This window comes from Macrosteles quadrilineatus, unplaced genomic scaffold (genome assembly GCF_028750875.1).
Source record: "Macrosteles quadrilineatus isolate MER2022 unplaced genomic scaffold, UCM_ALF_1.0 Scaffold_3__2_contigs__length_128488019, whole genome shotgun sequence".
In the NCBI taxonomy this organism is placed as follows: domain Eukaryota; kingdom Metazoa; phylum Arthropoda; class Insecta; order Hemiptera; family Cicadellidae; genus Macrosteles; species Macrosteles quadrilineatus.
In genome coordinates, this window is record NW_026542596.1 from 55418542 (window position 1) to 55438336 (window position 19795).

General features: G+C 35.3%; 1 protein-coding gene across 2 annotated transcripts in view; it reads left to right on the forward strand.

Moving 5' to 3' along the window:
• Nucleotides 1–5242: 5242 nt before the first annotated feature.
• Nucleotides 5243–19795, forward strand: part of LOC128988405 (heat shock protein 68-like) — a 66260-nt gene continuing 51707 nt past the window's right edge. For both annotated transcript variants that reach the window (XR_008490374.1, XM_054409659.1), the window contains exon 1: nucleotides 5243–5477. Coding sequence is in view for 1 of the 2 variants with exons in the window: in XM_054409659.1 (XP_054265634.1) it covers nucleotides 5301–5477 (177 nt within the window). In the remaining variant the exon portion in view is untranslated. The remainder of the gene's footprint in view (nucleotides 5478–19795) is intronic.

Here is a 19795-nt window from a genome sequence, read left to right on the forward strand (position 1 = left end):
TACATCAAAACTCATCTTCAGCCTCTAGTAACAACATATCAAGTAAATCTATATCTATAAAAGAGGAACTATGTATGTATATATATGTGTATATACGTTATGGACTCCGAAACCGCTCGACAGATTGTAATGAAACTTTCAGGCATTATTAAGCATCTTTCAAGGATGGTTCGAGTGAAGTTTGGTGCAGATCCGTCAAAAGGGCTCTGCCCCAGAGGGTTTTAAGTGGGCCAATGTCAGACTTTTTGATCTAGAATGTTTACAAATAAATATAATTTAAAAGCAGATGTTTACTTTCACCAACTGTTTTGTACGTTTGAATAACTACAACATTCTGTATTAGCATTAGTCATGATTTGAAATAGTGCCACAGTGTTTCTACAGATTGCAGCACAGAAAACTATTTTACTTTTGAATAAGTCCAAATGTATTAAACCCCAATCGCAGCACACCTGTGCACTTAACAACGTTTAAATTCTCCAATGTTAAATATTGAAACATAAAACCTTTATAAAAGTACTGTATTATAAACAATAAAAGGGATGACTTTTTTTAAATGTATGACAACAGATAATTTGCAACCAAAAGGTGAGTGAGCGTAGCGAACGAACATCAACCTGGAGGCGAGTAAGCGTAGCGAACGAGCTAACCTGAAAACAAGTGAGCGCAGCGGACGATTTCCAACCTGAAGGTGAGTGAGCGTAGCGAACGAACTTCAACCAGGACGTGATTGAGCCATGCGAATACTTATGAAGTTAAGGCCTGGCGCACACGGTCGATTTTTCGATCGGCCGATTAAAAAATCGGCCAAAAATAAATCGCCTTTGATTTATGTCTAGGCGCACACGTGGCGATTTTTTAGTCGAGAAATTGATTTTTTGAGTGCGTTTAAAATGGACTTTGTTGAATAAACCTGTGTTTGTGCTCTTCTAACTAGACCAAAGAAAAAAAGAAGACAATTAAATATTGGGTTCATCCGATAGTAAGTCAGATACTTTTAAATCGACAGTTTTAGAAACTATAGGTACACTTTACGTGATGACGGTAAAAAGTTATTTGATTACTATAGAATGTCTGTTGAAAGTTTCAGTTTTTATCATAACAGCTGTGGCCTTTTTTAGCAAAGAAAACAACACAACTCACACTGAAGTTCACTGACTCCTGTGGAGAACAACAAGCGACTGGCCGATTTTTTAGTCGACCGTGTGCGCGGCAAAGCCCGCGGGTACAGCTAGTAAACTATGATTTATAATGTTTGTTTATAAATTAATTAACATATGTTTGAATTATTTTAAAATTAAGTTAGTAGGAAAAAAATGTTGTATATGTATATATTATGTAGATGTCACAGTTAATTTATTATTGTTTTTCCAATTTTAATTTTGTTCTCAACCTCTTCTCGGATTAAAGGTATAAACATAGGGCTGATTGTAGCACTAGGTTGGGATATGCTTCTTTTATCAACCGCCATGCAAGCAGCTTCTTTAAGATTTCTTAATTTCCAGTCTGCTTCCTGGTAGATCATAGTTGAATAAATTAACTGTGACATCTACATAATATATACATATACAACAATTTTTTTTCCTACTAACTTAATTTTAAAATAATTCAAACATATGTTAATTAATTTATAAACAAACATTATAAATCATAGTTTATTTACTTGATAGGCTATGTTGTTACTAGAGGCTGAAGATGAGTTTTGATGTAAACTTGAAATATACCTCGACATTTTTTAATAAATTGTGAGTAATTTATTTGGCTGCACTTTACTTGACGTCCTACACTCATTCGAATGAAAATATCGATCGATATATCGATTAATCGATTGCTTCATTCGATATATCGTTTGGTTAGTTAGGTAAGGTTAACCTAACCTAACTAACCAAACGATATATCGAATGAAACAATCGAATGAAAATATCGAATCGAAAAAACAATCGAATGAGTGTAGGACGTCAAGTAAAGTGCAGCCATTTATTTTAGTGATGAGTAACCGACAACCTAAGAATAACATTATATCTATTGTATTGGTTGGATTTTTCCTTTTTTACCACTTCTTGGAGATTGTACGTAGGTGATATTCGTTGGCATATTGCATCTGTAGACGAAACTTGGGTTGGCGTATAGAATGGAAAAGAGTGAGAAATCCTGGACAATTTGATAATTTTAAAAATAAAACTGAATTAAGACTGTTCTACATTTCTTGAGCAATCATTGAAATAACCGATTTGCAAACAATGGAAACATAGAAAAAGTCATAGAACACAACCAAGTAGAAGAATTAGAAATAATGTTTTTTTTTTCATTTATAATCGTTAATAGACAACCTAATGCGACTATGAGAGGGAAAAATTTGTAGAAAACACTAAAAAAACAAGATCAGCATTTTGAAAAAAGATAAGATATTTACAAAAGATTTTGATTATATCTAACTGTTGTGTAGATTGTGAGTATATCCATAATCTTTGAGTCAACTGTAATGCAATTGCTCGAATTCGAGCAACAGGTACACTAGTTTTAAAGGTAAGGGTCAAGTGAAGAGGATAGATTTCTTCCCCTAAAACCGCCTAGATTTTGTGAACAGAATATAGTAACAAGGCCACACAGATTATCCATTCCATTCTTTTCATATTCAGCTTAAGGGTAGGCTACAAACACACTGAACGCGGCATCGTGCAGTGTGGTGTAGCTTGTTGAAAAGCGTCAACCCACGCACACATAACCATTGACTATATAGTCAATGACATAACGCAGAAATCTAACAAATTGGTTTTGTATTAATAAAAAAACTAAGCAATGTGATTATAAATTCATTAACAGCATAACATTTTCTACTGTTAAGGGGCAATATAAAAATTTAGACGGGGGAAAAATCCTGGTCAAAGATCAGCGTAGTAAACAGCTGTTTTTAGGACTAAAACCATGAGTGGAAATTCCATTAAAACAGAGTAGTGTGGCAAATACAGTTAATTTATTTCAGATCCAAATAAGATTTAAACTTATACAGTAGGCCCTACTGTTTGTGTAGATAGTTGTTAAACCTGTGGGCGGCTACTTTATTTAAATTTTCAATCCATACTCTTCCACTCGTACAAAATTAGTTTTGTCAGACGCTTACAAAGACAGCATGTTGTAATTTTACCGAAATATCCATGGTTGTTTGCCAAGTGAAGTGATTTTTAGTTCCTGCTTTTGACATTCCCATCTTGTCCGAACTACAAAATTACAAATGTTGGACCATTTACTTATCAAAGCATTTAGAAAAAAAGTTACGGTAACGTCTTAATTACCGTATATCAATTGTTTTAACGTGAGATTAAAAAAGGGAAAATGAAGTCCTTCAAAATACGACTTTCCAAATTAAATAATACGATATACTTTTTACCTAAATCTAATTGAATCTGAGATTTCTTCAGGGGGTGTCCTCTGGCTCTTTTTACTGTCTCCCTTTATATTCGTACAGGCCTAAGTGGGATAATATAATTTATGGAGAATATACCATATTGTTGTAAGTTTGTCAAATTTTTGAGTTTAGGTTTTGGTTGGATATATCCGTTTCGGGCCCCCTGAACCCAAGAAGTGGCTTTTGAAGTGATGTATTTGTTTTGTGTGTGTCTGTATGTGTGGATGTGTACAGCGCTACAGAACATGACTGTGGTTCGTAAATGAAATTTGGTAACTTATGTGGGTACTAAATCCATATGCAAGATCCATATCCTTATGTGGGATCTATGGTAAATTTTCTCGGTAGACTTATTTCACTTTTTGTAATTTTTATTTAAAGTTTAATGGAAATTTTCCCCAAAAAACCTAATAGGTACCGGAAAAATCTGATTTTCAAACAAACGGCCCTAGGTTAACGATTTTGATTCAAATTTAGTATATTATAATGCTCTATTAATTTCTAAACAAAATGGTAAAACCCCCATTGCTGTAAAATTACGGTTAAAAAATTAAAAACTTAAGAGACCCTCAATTCTGGAACCTGCCCTTTAATTTGGTGAGAAGTGGTTCGTTTTAAAATAATGTTTGTTACCTACCCTAGATGGGTATCGCACATAAATTTGATGTAGGGCAAGTTATTTTTTGCGTCGCACCCCCTCAACCATATACCCTACCCTCTATCAAGCAGTGCTCTCAGCAGTAATTTGCCTTGAAATGGTTGCCTTGGTTGGGCCATAGTGTGTTCCTTTATGTTCCTTGCTAGTTGGCTTCTTGGAACGCATACCTCAAACTTACAGGTCAATACCCTTTGGGTATAGTAAAATGGCCGGCATTACGTCAAAATTACGTATTGATACCCTAAGCATCACACTGTATGACGATTCCTTACTGTATGAAATTCCTACGTAGGCCATGTCAAATTTACGTATTGATACCTTTAGCGTCATTCTGTATGACGTTACCTTTCTATTTTAATGCCCAAATACTTGATGTTCATTCTTCTTATTGTTCGATACAGTTATAGAACAGATTGTAAAGTAAACAAATAAAATATATAGGCCTACCACTAAAGCATTGGCTAGGCCTAGCCAATGCTTTAGTGATATACAGGCTATTTAATTTTTTATTTGTTATTGTTATTTGTCATTGTTATTTTATTGTTTTGTTACCCTACCCACTGTTTACCCTACCCACTAGTAGGGGAACTACCTAAAGAATAATACGATTGTACTCACCTATAACACGAAAAACATTATTTAATAACTATAGGAAATAACACTAGCCCTAAGTTTAATATTAAGATTTTTATTAGCCTAAAGGCTTATTTTAATTTTACCTTTTTAAAACTTCTCTTCTGAAAAGGGAGTAGGGACACTTCATACTTGTTAATTTAGCTTGACCAACCGAACTTTTACCCTCTTCTGAAAAGGGAGTAGGGACACTTCATACTTGTTAATTTAGCTTGACCAACCGAACAACCGACAGTTACTGTAAAATATACGAAACACGACGATCGGCAATGTTGAATAAAGGTCTGCAAATTAAATTCAGCATATATCTATTGTGGTTATTGGTTATTTTCTATTTACTTTACTATTCGGTAGGCTATTCCGTCTCCGTCCATCATGTAATATGTAATTCTTTCTGTTTAGGTTATGTTAATGTTGTGTCGTCTGCCCTCTGCCAAGTGCCCATGCTTGCTTCATTGCTGTCATGTGTGGGCTGGCAGAGTGGCAGGTGAAGTGGGGGAGGCAGGTCCAGAGAAATACAACTCTCCCGCGCTCGCGCCACTATTCCACAGCCTTCTGTAGCGGTAGGTCGAGTACTCACGTTAGGCAGGCTTGTTAGCAGTTATGGGACCCAAAGTGCCGGCAGTAGGAATTGACCTGGGGACGACGTACTCGTGCGTCGGTGTCTGGCAGCATGGTAAAGTGGAGATTATAGCCAACGACCAGGGAAACAGAACAACCCCTAGCTATGTGGCCTTTACAGACTGCGAGAGGCTCATCGGCGATGCAGCCAAAAGCCAGGTATGTTAATTTATTTGTGTCATATCTGGTACTATGAAAATTAATTTGAAATGGGCTGAAGATTTTTATCTAAAGAAATGTCTTTTTATTCAAGCACATTTAAGTCATATTTCTATACGCACAGTCAAAAAAGCTAAGTTTGGCGTTTTTAGCGAATTTCCCATATAGGGAATAAGCTATTACCGTTAGTACTCATGGTAAGAACTGGACCCGGGACCGATTTACTTTTTCGTTTTGAGCTCCCTAGAGGCCAAAAACACCATCCATTCAAATTCATATATATATTTGTATATATATATTTATTTATGTTGATAAGCAAAATAATAAAAACCAGAGTACCCTGAAATTCATTTTTTATTTAAACTGATACGTATTTTGGCACTAAGGCCATATATATATATATATGTGTGTGTCCGTTAGCGTGATAACTTGACCAAAAATCATCCTATTTTGATGAAATTTTGGTACAAACGTGTAAAACTACGTTTATTTGAACGAGTTCGCGAACCAGCATGATCGGACTATGGGAACAGGACAGGGGTTTATGGAGGGTTTTATGGGGTAAAAATTGGGTTTTCCCATTTTGACCCTAAAAACTTGTGGGAAGAATTTAGCAAATTCTTTATTTAAATTTAGCATTTTCTTTCCAAACTATTTTGTAGAGCTTAAAAAAAAACCAAATAATTTAGTATATTGAAGTGTTATTATGCGCCTAATGGTTACGGAGAAAATTCCAAAAAACTGTAAATTTAAAATTCCCATGTTATTCTTATGGAGAACTAGCAGAGTACCCGTCCTTCGTACGGGGTTGGCATAAAAGTATAACATGCAGTTATACTCAAGCTTTGCGTTTGCAAAGGGGGAGGACAAAGTTTGATAAAATTTGCTTCTTTAAATTGACGGTATACTAATGGTATTACACATCTACCATAGCCATAATGTTCTAGCACTTCACCTAAACAACAAAGAAAATAAATTATTACGAAGTCACAAAAAATCACAAATTATTCATGAAATTAAAAACATAAATGTAAACAATCCTACTTTGACAGTTCTCATTGCGTATCACAGTTTTTTGTTGTTGCTTAGTTCAAATTAGCTGTTTACATAAATGCTAAAAAATTATAGTGCTGCACCCTGTTGGTATATCTTATAAATTTTTAATGCTTTATATCATGGAACCAACATTTTTAGTTAAAACAGCTGACTAAATTCTTTAATTCCCTTTAAATATGAATACCGGTACTCATAAGGTTAACATGGGGAACTAGAGAGCCACTGGGGCGAAGCTCGAAAGGATTTTTGAGATAAGAATATGCCTATATGTTAATCGGAAATGTGAGCTATCATCATGTCAAATTTCAGCCCAATCCGTCCAGTGGTTTATGCGTGATTGAACTTCAAACAAACAAACAAACACACAAACAAACAAACAAAACACACGAACTTTCACATTTTATTAGTAAGATAAGTGAACTGTTGTAATTTGCTTGTTTATTAACATATTTTGATCAAATTTGGAAAATGCATTCATTTCATACTAAACTATTAAAATAAAAAAAAAACACCTTTTTACCCTTTCTGTTGCAGCAACCTAAGTACTCGATAAACTAATGTTATTTAAATATAGGGAGTGAATGTGATATTTTTATGAGGTCATTTTAGTGTAAATCCAATCAGGCAAATATAAATTCGCTTAGTCTGCAGGTTTGCTGCGGAAGGGGGTATTTTTATATATCTACAGATTAATCTATTTATGTAAAAACAAATACATTTAATATCTTTCCATACTCAATGTTGTATTGGAGAACTCTAAGAAATCTAAACACCACAACCTCATATTACAATCATTTCAATAGTATACACTGTTGAATTTTAATCCACTATTTTGCTTCAGAATAACGTCAGCAGCGTTCATTAATAAAGTGCAAAGTGGTCTTAAATAGTGGTTCTACTTTTTCGTTGCAATTTTATTAGAATCTAACTTTAAATGGCTTAAATTTAATGTTATAATGTTTTAATTATAAAATTAAACTGTCATAAACTAAACCAAACCAACCAAACTTGCTGATAATGAAAAACATGTTAGACAAAAAGTTAGTGCTACCAGCGGGATTCTAACCCGGCACGTTCCGATTATCAGCCAGGCAAATACACAGTATCGTTGCGGTCATTGTGTTCCCTGGTTCCCCTCAAGAGAAGAGATATGACAGCTGACGTCATCGAAGGCTCTTCTATACCTCCCTTGAGTAAATACCCTACAGATACTACCATACTACTGTTTCTTTACATCGCAATACAGTTGAAATCAGCTGTTTTCTTCTTTCATCTCATTTAAATTGATCCTATCCGTGTGTGTGTTTGTTGGCATCGTGATGGTTAGTATTGTTCATAACCTGTAGCCTGTACCAAAAGTGCAACCTGTACTATTGCAAATTTAGATCTTCTTCAGACATGGACTAACAGTGCATCGCACTGCAATATTCTATTATTTTCGGTACTTTCAAAATAGTAAGTCAATTTTGGCCAAGTTGATGCAAACCATCAATTTGCATTTGAGGAAAATAGGAAGGTAAAACTTAATAATCATAAACTACAGGCGACACCAAAAATTGAATATACGAGTACTATCATGTTATTATAGCAGGTTAATTCCCATACTTACCGAATCTTATTTTTCTTAGTGACATTTAAAATTTGTAAACAAATATTTATGGTTTCCTTTATGAAGCAAAAAATCGGTTTTTAGCGAAAAAATATTGTTCAATAATTTTTTTCTTTTGTTAAAACAAAATATTAGTGTGGACTTGTATCATGGTAAATTACAATAATGTACGGCAAATGCATACCACCTTTTATGCAAACTTAATATTAATGATCTATTTATTCCATAAAATTGTGTTGTCCTTACTTTTGCAACACTACTCTCTTGGTATTGAGAAAAATTTACTCTAATGGTATCAATTAAAATTTAATTGATTTGTACTTTGAAATTGAATTTGAGTTCATCTGTTATAATAGTGTGGTGGCTTAGCGAAATGATCGTGACCTGATGGATTAAAGCTGCAGCTTTTGCACATTTATTCCATACCCTAAATACAAACAATTTATGGGGGGGTGCCCGATTTTTAGGTCCGCCATCTTGAAATACGACGCCATCTTTGTTTTCTTTAGAGTAATTGAACTATTCATTGAAAATGGCTTAATATCACCCAAAAGGACACATTTACGCCATTTTGTATATAACATGTTTTGTTCACAATTAAATTTGTTTTAAAATGAGATACAAACCATTTCTATAACTTAAATAGTCTTTAAGATATAAACTGTTAAAGTTGAAAATTTGATATATTCTTCTACGCTACATGTAGTTTTTGCTATATATCACCAAAATGGTCAATGGTACGTATCTGTTATTAAGATATATTTTGTTTGTAATTAAATTTGCTAAAAAATGAGATAAAAATCTCTAAAGTAACTTAAATAGTTTTGAAGATAGAAACTGTTAAAGTTATAAATTTAATTAGTTCCTGTATGCAATAGGTCCGTGTATCTTAAGTCCCCGCTCTTTGTTTTTCCTGCACGTATTGCATTAGAAGACTGCAACTTCACACATCAATACTGGACCTAAAATAGTACTTTATAAAGTACTTCTTGACGTTTTCCCCCCCAAGGGGGGTCAGCCCGCAAGGAGTAAGTTGATAATATTAATTAAAAGCATAGGTGAATACAAATAAATGCATATAAAATTGCTCTACTGAGTGCGTTTTCGGTGCGGTTAAGCTACCTCTTCAGACACTTATTGCAGGTGGAGTATTTTTGCATCCAAATCGTCCTGCCACCCAGTACTTAGAATTCTGTTCAACTTTTGAGGAGATCATGCTTGACAAATCCACTAAAAAACGTCTTACTGGCTGGTGACTTCAATCTGCCATATGCAAAATGGCATGACATGGAACCCTCTTCTTGCTCTTGGGCCGTCAATGTTGTCCACGAGATCTGCCGTCTTTTTTTCTCTTACAGCAGCATAGCCTGATTTTAAATGAGCATCATTCACCTTTGGAGATAAAACTTGAAACTACTTGTACAAATTGTCGTGTCAATGTTACAATGGTCCCTGACTTAAAAAGATGCAATTCCCAGGGGAATTTTTAGCTTATTCAGAGATTACCCCTTACCCTGCTAGTGATGTTGACCAAGAATTTGCAGATCTGTGTAAATATATTTCAGAGATCGTGAGGATGTGTTCCTCCCCTCAAGAGCACCAAGAGAAGTAAAATCCCATGTTTTTTTTTAGATGAGTCTACAAAAGCGATACAAACAGTACTCGAATGAACACGTATACATAGTTCTGTAATGTCCATAGTCGGTGCAAGATCATGTATCAGGCTTGCTATTAACACTATATCAACAGAGTAAATGATATATATTAAGGCTTTTTGGGGTATTTTTAATAGAACCAAAGGAAGACAGCCAACTCCAACCATAGTACGACTCGGCGATGATGTCACTTAAAACCCTGAGGAGATGTGTAATGTTTTCCGTACCTTTTTTTAATCTGCATATCAAGAGTCAGTGGATACATTTACCTTCAAATCAGACTTTGACTCTGCTTGACTGAATTTCATGTTACGTGTCGTGAAGTTGAGGAGCGCTTATCTCATCTGGATGCAAGGAATGGATCTGGCCCGGATGGCATTCCTCTAGCAATACTGAAATACTGTTGCAGTGTGATTGCTCCACATATGTATTTCAACCCATTGATGAAGCTTGGAAAGTTCCCTCAGGTTCTTAAAAATAAATGGATGTGTGCTACCAACTTTCAAGAAAGGTGGCCCATCTGATGTCAAGAATTATCGTCCAGTGGTGATACAACCTACACTGGCTAAGCTATTTCAAGCAATTCTACTTCATAGACCCTCTTTCTCTTTGGACAATGTCATCGTGCCATGTCAGCATGGATTCAAGAAAGGGCTATCTGCCTCGACCAATTTAGTTCTGGACCATGATGACATTATACAAGCCTTTTCTCGTAACCATAAAGACGATTCTGTCTATTTGGACCTATCCAAGGCTTTCGACCGTGTCAGTCACACTTATCTCGTGGCAAAGCTTGGTGGATTGGGGATCACTGAATCATACTCGTATTTGTGGAATCGCTTTTTAACCGAGACATTTGCTGGAGTGAAGTCTTGTGAGTTTGAAGCTTCTTCTGGTGTCCCACAAGGATCGCTACTGGGACCAATTTTATTTTCAATATTCATTAATGGTATGACTGACGTTGTCAAAGATTCCAGACAATTGCTGTTTGCTGACGATGAAAAATATACAGAGAGGTGAAGTCATTACAAGATTTTCAGTGCCTCCAACAGGACATCATTGGAATTTCAATATGTGGTTCATACAAAATATAATGCTTTTGAATGATTCCAAGTGCATGGCAGTTTTATTCAACAGGACATCAACAAACTCTCCTTTTAACTATCCAATAAATGGGAAAGCACTTGCCCAGATCCAACTCTGTCAACGACCTTCGAGTAGGGTGTAGGCACATGCACCAGGCTGTAATCCTCTTAATCACGGTCGGTTGACCTGTCAGTTCTAGGTTGGTGTCGAACGCTTCCGCATCATACCGTGCATAGCCGAACTGTTCGCGGCAAATTATTAGCTCTATCACCGTCGCTGTCAAAATGTATCGTTTGTAGGTTAAATTTAAATTTAATTTAACTGTCATAACCTAACCAAACTAACCAAACTTGCTGATAATGAAAAATCGAATGAAGGTGTACAAATCAAAAAATAGTTCTGTTCATAAAATAAAATTACAAATGCCTAAAATTCAATTTTTTTATTTTTTAAATATAGAATTAAACTGTTATAACCTAACCAAACCAACCAAACTTGCTGATACGGTGGGATTCAGAATTCTCGATTCCCCACCCCTACTCCGGTGACCACTACCCTCAGGCCATAAATCAGGGGATTAACCCAAACAAAGATCTGGGACGCTGTCCGTCTCCCCTTCGAGTATCATTCACATCATCTCTCAACCCTGATTATAAAGTTAACAGGTTAACAAGGAAAGTGAACTCAGCCCTTGGTTTCATTCTGAGAGTATCCAGAAATGGCTTCTCTGTGTGGGCATTTTAAGGGCGTTATTCGTTCAGCCAGCGCGACCCATGTTGGAATATTGTTCTCCTGTATGGTCCCCACAGTTGGTCTTTCACAGGACATCGAAAGAGTGCAGCTCTTTTTAAGAATCGTAGGACTTCGTCTAGGACACCCATTCAGAGATGTACCCATTGAGGATCTTCAACAGCATCTTCGGTTAAACCACTTGAGTTCTCGAAGGAGTATTGCTGACCTGGTTTTCCTGAGAAAGATTCTCATTGCAGAACTTGACTCTCCTGAGCTGCTGAGCAGAATCAATTTTCGATGCTCCAGACGATCATCCTGGTCCCAGAACCTATTTGAAAGGGGATGATATCATTCTACAGTACATAACTACAACAGCACGCTACCAAGACTACATCGTTTGGGAAACAGTATTCCTACCTATTTATCTCGTCAAGTTTAATTATAGCCTATGCTTTTATTTTAGATTTTCAACTAACTCCATGTGGGCCGACCCCCCTTGGGGGAAAAAGTAAAGAAGTACTTTATTAAGTACTATTTTAGGTCCATTATTGATGTGTGAAGTTGCAGTCTTCTAACGCAATACGTGCGCTGTGAAGGGAAAACAAAGGGTATGGGGACTTTTAAGATGTACGGACCTATTGCATACAGGAATTAATACAATTTATAACTTTAACAGTTTCTATCATAAAAACTATTTAAGCTACTTTAGAGATTTTTATCTCATTTTGTAGCAAATTTAGTTACGAATAAAATATATCTCGATAACAGATACGTACCGTTGACCGTTTGGGTTATATATAGCAAAAACTACATGTAGCGTAGAGGAATATATCAAATTTTCAACTTTAACAGCAGGGGTGCCCAGAGGGGGGAATTGTGGCGCGTTTGCGCCACAGGAATTTTTGGGGGGGACTTTTTTTAAAGGATTTTGGGGGGGATATTTAATTTTTGCTAGCTGTCATAATGGCTGTATAATTTTGTACAAGCAGTCCGAAAAAGTGTTTCTCACTAAAAGTAGCTCACCAGCAACACCAACATTTTGCCGTTCGAAATTAAGATTGCTTCTAAGAATGGTAAAGCACCTTGTCAGACGTAGAATTTTACATGCTACATATGTTTTGTTGGTTCTTTAACTCCACCATAGTCAGGATTTACAAAAGATCCCCTTCTGGAGGTGTCGTCAGTATACGTTACAAACATTCAACACAAAACACGAAACGATTACAGATAGGCTTATCAATTCACGCGCGTACATTGCCGTCGGCAAGACTGGAACTGGACTGGAAGTAAACTGAATCGGGTTCAGGTTATGACGGACCGACGTGGTCTCTGAATTGTCTTCTGCGTTTTCAACAGCTGATATTGGACTATTGTTATAGTGACTGAGAAGAGTATTGAAAATATAATGGCTTTCATAATTAATTGAGTGTTTTCACTCAAAAATGTTGTGCTGTCCCCAATTTTATGTATTCATATATTTCAAACTCCTCAAAGTATTTAAAAATTTCCATTCGTGCAGTACTGTAGAATTTCGAGACCATCATTTATATCCAGCATATAAATTGGTTATTATTGTCAATAGTTTTGAATGGAAAACTCAATTATGAATCCCGTTATATTTTCAACATACTCCGTCACTACAATTAGTCCAATATCAGCTTTTGATAACGCAGACGATAATCCAGAGACCACGTCTTTCCGTCATAACCTGATTCAGTTTACTTCCAGTCCTTCCCGCGGCAATATACACGCGTGGATTGATAGGCCTATCTGTTATCGTTTCGTGTTTTGTGTACAAACGGATTGTCTGACAAAATACGTTCCTACCATTTTAGTCATAAAAGGCAATCCTGGGGCTATCAAAATGAATTATAAGATTACTTCGTCACAAAAACCTTTTGTTCTGGTAACATAGTATTTTGCCCGGCGATTTTTGTAGAAGGCAGCCTGGAAGTGGCGAGCAACAAGTCTGACTTATTTCGTGACTCTGCCTATAATTTTGAAACAATTAAGATACTTTTTGCCAAAGTATTATTAATACACTTAAAGCTGTTTGAATTCTTAATACCCTCTAAACATTAAATCCACCTAACATATTGTACAGTTACAGTACTGTGTTGGAGTAGAGTAATTCACCGAGTATAGGCCTATTGTTGAACGTGTTGAAGACGTTGTCTATAGCAATACTGAGCACATGTTGGCTGGCAATACAAATTCGGAATTTTGTAATTTGAAAAACTTCTAATTCAACCATTACTTAGATATGTATTGTTAAATGACGTTTCCTATTAAACGTTTAATTTTGATTCTCAATCAGCAAGTTTGTTTTTTGTACCTCAAGTTTACTAAATACTTTAAATACTCGTTTTATGAGGTAAAGGGAAATTGTCAGATAAATTGGTGGGGGGAGGGTAGGTTTAAATAGACGACAACATAAATTGGGGGGACTACTCCTTTGGTTTGGGGGGGGGGATTGCGCCTCTGGGTTTAGGGGGGATGGGCACCTCTGTTTAACAGTTTATATCTTAAAGACTATTTAAGTTATAGAAATGGTTTGTATCTCATTTTAAAGCAAATTTAATTGTAAACAAAACATGTTATACACAAAATGGCGTAAATGTGTCCTTTTGGGTGATATTAAGCCATTTTCAATGAATAGTTCAATTCCTCTAAAGAAAACAAAGATGGCGTCGTATTTCAAGATGGCGGACCTAAAAATCGGGCACCCCCCCATAAATTGTTTGTATTTAGGGTATGGAATAAATGTGCAAAAGCTGCAGCTTTAATCCATCAGGTCACGATCCTTGCTGATTTTGTCTCTAAGCCACCACACTATAAGACGTTGTCTGTGGGTGACGCGGTAGCCAAATATGGAAATTTACACTGACCATGCACTGTGTAAAAATAATGTAAAATGTAATGTATTATTAGGTCGTAGACACCGATGCTCCCTCATATGTTTCCAAACCTCATGACAATGTCATAAAAAATGCAGAAGAAGAAAAGAAAAGAAAGTATATGACAGCTTGTGAGAACCGGAATGCCTCTTTCACTCCTTTGATTACATCAGTTTGCGGAATCCTAGGCAATGATTTTCAAACACTAATAAGAGCATTAGCTGAAAGATTGTCAGAAAAATGGGTTAAGCCTTACAGCCTAGTAGTCAATTGGATAAGAACGAGACTGACTTGCTCAATTTTAAGGGCAACAAGCATGTGTCTGAGAAGATCTCGGAAAATATGGAGATCTGCTAGAGAATTCGAAGATGGAGCAGGCATCCAATATATATATTTCAGCAAAATTTTTAGTAATATCTGTAATTTAGATTTATTTGACTCATTTGTAATAAATTATTAGGTGATTGTGAGAAACAATATTTCGGGATGTCTAACAATTAATATTGTAAAACATTAAACACTACAAGAACTCCTCATTTAGCCTATTATACGTTTCAAGTAGTTATCACTGAAGGACCGTGACTAACGTGACTTATCTTCAGATATGTTGTGAGATACTACGATATTAATTATAATAAAAATGTTACGTGTACGCATAAGTATATACATACAACCAGCGTGATCGTTGTATACAGTATATCCAACCAAATGTGGGAGTAACAAAAACAATAACCTCTGTTTTGACCTCTTAAGTTTGTGACGGTGACTAAAGTGACATAATGTCAGAACTGTTATTCCACACCACCTGACCCTACTGACAACTCATACTCCACTACTATACAAGGAGTGGTTCTCCACGGCCATGACACCAACACTACGACGCCAACTTTACCATCTTTGAAACTCTCTCGCTCTCTCTCCCCCATCCATTAGGCGCTAAGATTGGTTCAACCGTTGTAATTTGAGCTGTATTACAGTTTGATTGAATTGTTTTGGTGGGATGTGCTACGTAATAGTACCATCTATGGGTCAAACTGTCGAGAGTTTTGTGGCGAGATTTAATTGTGGAGAAATGGTTTTGTGTAATGATAGATTTTTAGTGTTTGACAATTGTAATGTAATTTTGGGAGATTTTATCTAGTAATGAATAATGTGGTAACTTTGCTCATTTTATGTCTTGTATTATTTTGATTTACAGTATAAATTTGTATGAGCCTGGGAAATAAAGGGTGAATAAAAAGTCAAGGTTATATTTTAAATGTAAACCCCCTTCAAGTGACACCTCATTTTGAAGTGTTTACAAAAACTTAAAGAATGGTTAAAACTAGAGGTCACTATCTCTTCTCTATCCAAAATGGTAGCCCGTCAAATGTTGTAGAAAACCAATGGTAAAATTGGTTCGTAATGGTAATATTGGCTACCATTTTGGATAGAGAAGAGATAGCGAACTTTGGTTTTCACCATTCTTTAAGTTTTTGTAACCTCTTCAAAATGAGGTGTCACTTGATGGGGGTTTACATTGAAAAAATTTTAGTTGCCCCCCAAATCCCCCCTTTTGGGGGGACACTCAAAGATTTTAAACGTAAACCCCCATTTTTTGATACTTTGTTTTGAAGTCTTTACAAAAACTTAAAGAATGGTGAAAACTAGAGGTTCTCTTTCTCTTCGCTATCCAAAATGGTAGCCAATATTACTATTACGAACCAATTTTACCATTGATTTTCTACATTTGACGGGCTACCATTTTGGATAGAAAAGAGATAGCGACCTCTAATTTTCACCATTCTTTAAGTTTTTGTAAACACTTCAAAATGAGGTGTCACTTGAAGGGGGTTTACATTTTAAATATTTGAGTTACCCCCCAAATCCCCCCTTTTGGGGGACACTCAGAAATTTCAAAATCATAAAATGAAACTTCCTGCTAGGATTGCACGACCACCAAAAGGATATCTCTGTATATTTAATGGGAAAAATATTAAAGGGGGGGTCTTGACTTTTTATTCACCCTGTATATTACGTTTAATTTGTAGAAAGTCGCTAAGCTTAGTAAACACTAGCAAATTTGTTGCCAGAACATTAGGTAAATCATTCTTAAACCATTAAATAAAAACCCACTTTGTGAGTTGTATTTGAAGCAGAGACCTTCCAATAACTACGCATTAAAATTAAACAATAGTAATATAATAATATTTAATTTAGATTCATTTAACATATCTGCACACATACGCATCAATTTTTAACTTTTGTGTCAGAAAACTGCTATTTAGGGCATATAACAAATTTGGTATACAAATAAAAAAAATACAGTTTAGTGAAATTGATGATTCTCTAAATCCAAAGGAGTATCTAATCGTCTTTGGGAGTTTTATCCTCTTTGGATATCTAATAGCTGAGCATGACCTCTACTTAGTGTGATTCGTACCCGTGTCATACGATTATCACATCAAATGAAATTTGTCTTTGGCGGGATTCAAACCCGGCCCTCCAAAGCAGAAGCATTACGCTCTAATATTACAACTGCATTACCCTGAAACAGCAACTCTTGAAAAATTTAAAAATTAAGAGTTGTAATTGACTGTATATAAATATAAAATAGTCCCCGAACAAACTTGTGCAGCTTCTCAAAATGACAGCCATAAAAAATCGCCCCCATCATTTTTAAACTCCCTAACGGCGTGTTACAGTCTGCCCTACTTTCGACTGGTTGAGCCGTTTAAACAATTTATAGTAGCGGATGAAACATTTGTTTGGGGAAAACTGAGAGACTTACGTCGTGGAAGATATCCAAGAATATCTTGATGGTTGACATGAGCTAGGCTGGCCAACTGTGCCCATGCAACAGTTTATACGGAGGTTGGCCTACTTGCAACGCCAATGGTTACAGTAGAGCTAGAAAATTACGTTGAATATTTTTCCAATTATGGAAAAAATACGACTGAAGAACTATTTAATTCACATTCCTTTGAAATCGAAAGTTTTTATTCATGGTACCGGGCTAAAATAGTTATTTTTTGGGTAAAAAGAATATTTTGGAGTATTTGTTCTCACTTGTATACATCATACGCTGTTTTGCATGAAAATAGTTGCAATCAAATAATTAAACCCTACAATCGTATCGTTACAAACTGTGTTTGTAATTTAATTGTTTTATGAAAAAGTTGTGTCTATACCACTGCATTTATGCAATACAGAGTTTGAAATTTAGCAACTAGTTTCGACTTTAAGGAAGTAGTAATCTTTAGACACAATTCTGGATGTTCTGTCACTAAATTTGTTCGTCGTCAACGCACATAATAAATTATCACACACGCGCGCAAGGGGCGTTATAACAAACATTAACAGACAAAAGACTGAAATTAAAGGTAAGTAGGGCACTGCATGGGGATGTTTTGTTTACACTTGCATTGTTGTAGATTTCATTCTGCATAAATGCATATGTAGTTAAATAATACAAATCTTTTAGTATTTAAAAGTAGTTCCTTTTGTTTAACATTGATGTCGTTCACGTTTAACCACCTTTGCAATTTATTCTTGTTCTTTCCTAAATTAATTACATACAGAAATCTTTTACTTGACACCATAATCAGGTGGCTGAAATTCAATCGAAAGTAAATTTCACTGCATGGCTTTGCCAATATTTATTGTAATAAAAATTTCAATTAATTTAAGTATTTTGATTTTTATCATTGCTATGTCAATAATAGTTAATTTTTCATAAAATGGTAAAACTATGGTTTAAACTTGGTACAGAATGTATCAACGGGATCGGATACACAACCCGTTTTGTGGGTCAAGATATTTCGGACGAGGTTAAAATTAAATCTTGAGATAAATCAAAGAGACGTTCATTTGCACCTCGTCCGCGAACACAAACCGTCCGAGTTTACTTGTCATAAATTAGTTGGCCATTACACAAAGTACACTACATTCCTAGCCTACACGAATACCTTATGAATTTACCGTATGATTCGACCACAGCTTAAACCAGTGTACAGTATTTGTGGATTAAGTAATACAATTTCTGATCAACACCATGCAGCTCCCTGTCCAACTCATGTTCAGTAATTTACTGTAAAATCAGTCCACGAACTACTAAAGCTACCCCTCTGTTGCCACTGTCTAATATATTGCGATTTGTAAAATGCGCTCTTAAATTAAGGGAATACATGTTATAACGTTTTGGTTCTTGTAAAAAATGATTATTTTATTATTTACGAAAGTTACAGAACAATAAGCATTACTGTGTACAGATTTTTTTAACCGCCTTAAGTTAAATTGAAATCAAAATTTTACATTAAAGAATTAGTAACTAAATTACGCATCTAAAATTCGATACTATTTATCATCGTACTGCATTGAACACGGGGGTTTCGATACATATATGTGTTACGGCCGTTACGGGACCAAAGTTCTGTTGGACGTATCAATTGGAACATTTTTATCATGTTTTTAAATCGGAAGCGTTTTTTATGTGTCGCGTTTTGGTATCGATTAAGCGTAGTAATGTCAACTGAATTTTTCGCTCTTATTTTAAGATGTATATAAAACTATTTGTTTTTATTACTCTTCGGTAAAAAAACTGAAAATGCAACAGTTTACTAATAGATTGTTGTATTTAGTTTAGTAATTTAAAAGGGTTGATTAAATAACTCAACCGTAATTTAAAATTAAACAACAACATGCTCTAAACCGGAGAGAAGTATCAATAAAACTGTCTTTATCTGTAATCAAGGATTTTATTGATGCATCTAAAAATCAAGCATTTAAAATCCATGTCAATACGGACTTGTATTTCTAAGATCTAAGTTTAGATCAAGTAACGAAGCCTTGTTTTGTAATCTAGAATGTCAAACCGCTGTTAGCCAGCTGTAATGCAACTTCATTCAGAAAGCCATTTGTTATGTCCTACAGAAAATCTGTCAAGATGACGCGAGCAGGTCTATTTTTGCAACCCTTTATTGATACCTCTGTATCCAAATCAGTACATTAGGTGGAGATGGGACTTTGTAATATGTTTTAAAATTTCCATTAGATTAACGTCATTAATTCTTATGAATGTTAGCACATAAAGAAATATCCTTGTGTTTAATGGTCAAAGATCTTATTTTTCGCCACACTACACTGTTTGTGTATTGTAGCCTAGTTGTTATTCCTTTAATCCGTGGGAATATAACGGATTTGTAAAATTTAAAAGAATTTCCCATATAGGGAATAAGCTAAAACCGTAGGTCTCATGGTAAGATCTGGACCCGGGGCCGATTTACTTTTTCGTTTTTAGGTCCC